The following is a 1,006-nucleotide window of genomic DNA, read 5'->3' as shown; positions in this document are numbered from 1 at the left end:
TAGTCCAGGGCAGTTAAGTAAGTTATCACAGCACTCTTCTCCTTATCTGATTGTCATAGCTTTACTCTCTTCCCCACTACTTATCAGTGTTTATATAAGCGCTGTCTCTGTGTAAGTTTGCAATAGAGACCTGAGAAATCTCTGTATATGTCCTTATTATATAGGCATGTATTTATTTGGAGCAGATAGACTTCAAGGAAGTCATCCAAGAGTGAAAGGATTAAGGGAGGGACATGGGGAGGGGGAGGAGATGTGATATGAAGGGAGGCACATTTCAGGAGAATGCGGTAGCTGGAAGTAGAAGAGAGTTAAGTGATCAATAACATCTCAGTCTCCATCTTTCTTTTCCTCCCAGGTTATTAAGACCCCAAAGCCAAAAACTGAGCAAAAAGAAAAATGTACATTGAAGTCAACTCATCTAAACAACACTTCTTTGAAGGATTCTAATACTACTTCTTGAACCAGACTGAGCTGCCTGAGGACAGAAGTTTACAAGCTCTTCATCCTATCCTATTAGTTCAAAAAGGATAAATACTTGACAATTCCTCTGTTAGCTGTAGAGCAAAACAAAACAAAAATCTAGTAAAAAAAAAATCCAATATCAGGCATGAGAAACCCCCTTTTGAGTAGTTGATTGTCTAGGAGACTCCCAAAACATTATGGGCTATTGCACTTGCCCTTGGTTGATCCCCAGAGGTGAAGATAAGTTCATACTGCTGAAGATACCATGTACTTCAGACACAGGGTTCAGAGGTCCCTGAGCTGTAACTGACCTGAGAGTCTTCTGCCCAAGGATTATCTTTCACAAAACCAGAAGGTGCCATACAGACTTCCCAAAGAGGGAGGCAACCATCAGTAGCACCCAGTAATGATGCCTAAGAATCATAAAGATGAACAACATGGCACAATAATCCTAAGGGTGAATTAGTGTCATGAATGCCTTAGTAGTAACCAACAGTTCTTTAATTGGACTTAATACCCACTCAACAAGAAAGAAATCATTCCT

At 40.2% G+C, this 1,006-nt stretch overlaps 1 protein-coding gene across 1 annotated transcript in view; it reads left to right on the top strand.

The window, feature by feature from the left end:
- The window catches only part of Aim2 (absent in melanoma 2), a 43,103-nt gene extending 42,613 nt beyond the window's left edge, over positions 1-490 (top strand). Inside the window, exon 6 of the mRNA XM_026789978.1 lies at positions 356-490. Within this exon, the coding sequence (XP_026645779.1) occupies positions 356-460 (105 nt within the window). The 3' untranslated portion in view covers positions 461-490. The remainder of the gene's footprint in view (positions 1-355) is intronic.
- Positions 491-1,006: the final 516 nt, after the last annotated feature.

This window comes from Microtus ochrogaster, unplaced genomic scaffold (assembly GCF_000317375.1).
Source record: "Microtus ochrogaster isolate Prairie Vole_2 unplaced genomic scaffold, MicOch1.0 UNK35, whole genome shotgun sequence".
Classification (NCBI taxonomy): domain Eukaryota; kingdom Metazoa; phylum Chordata; class Mammalia; order Rodentia; family Cricetidae; genus Microtus; species Microtus ochrogaster.
The sequence above is the reverse complement of the archived record's forward strand: the minus strand, read 5'-3'. Positions and strand labels throughout refer to the sequence as shown.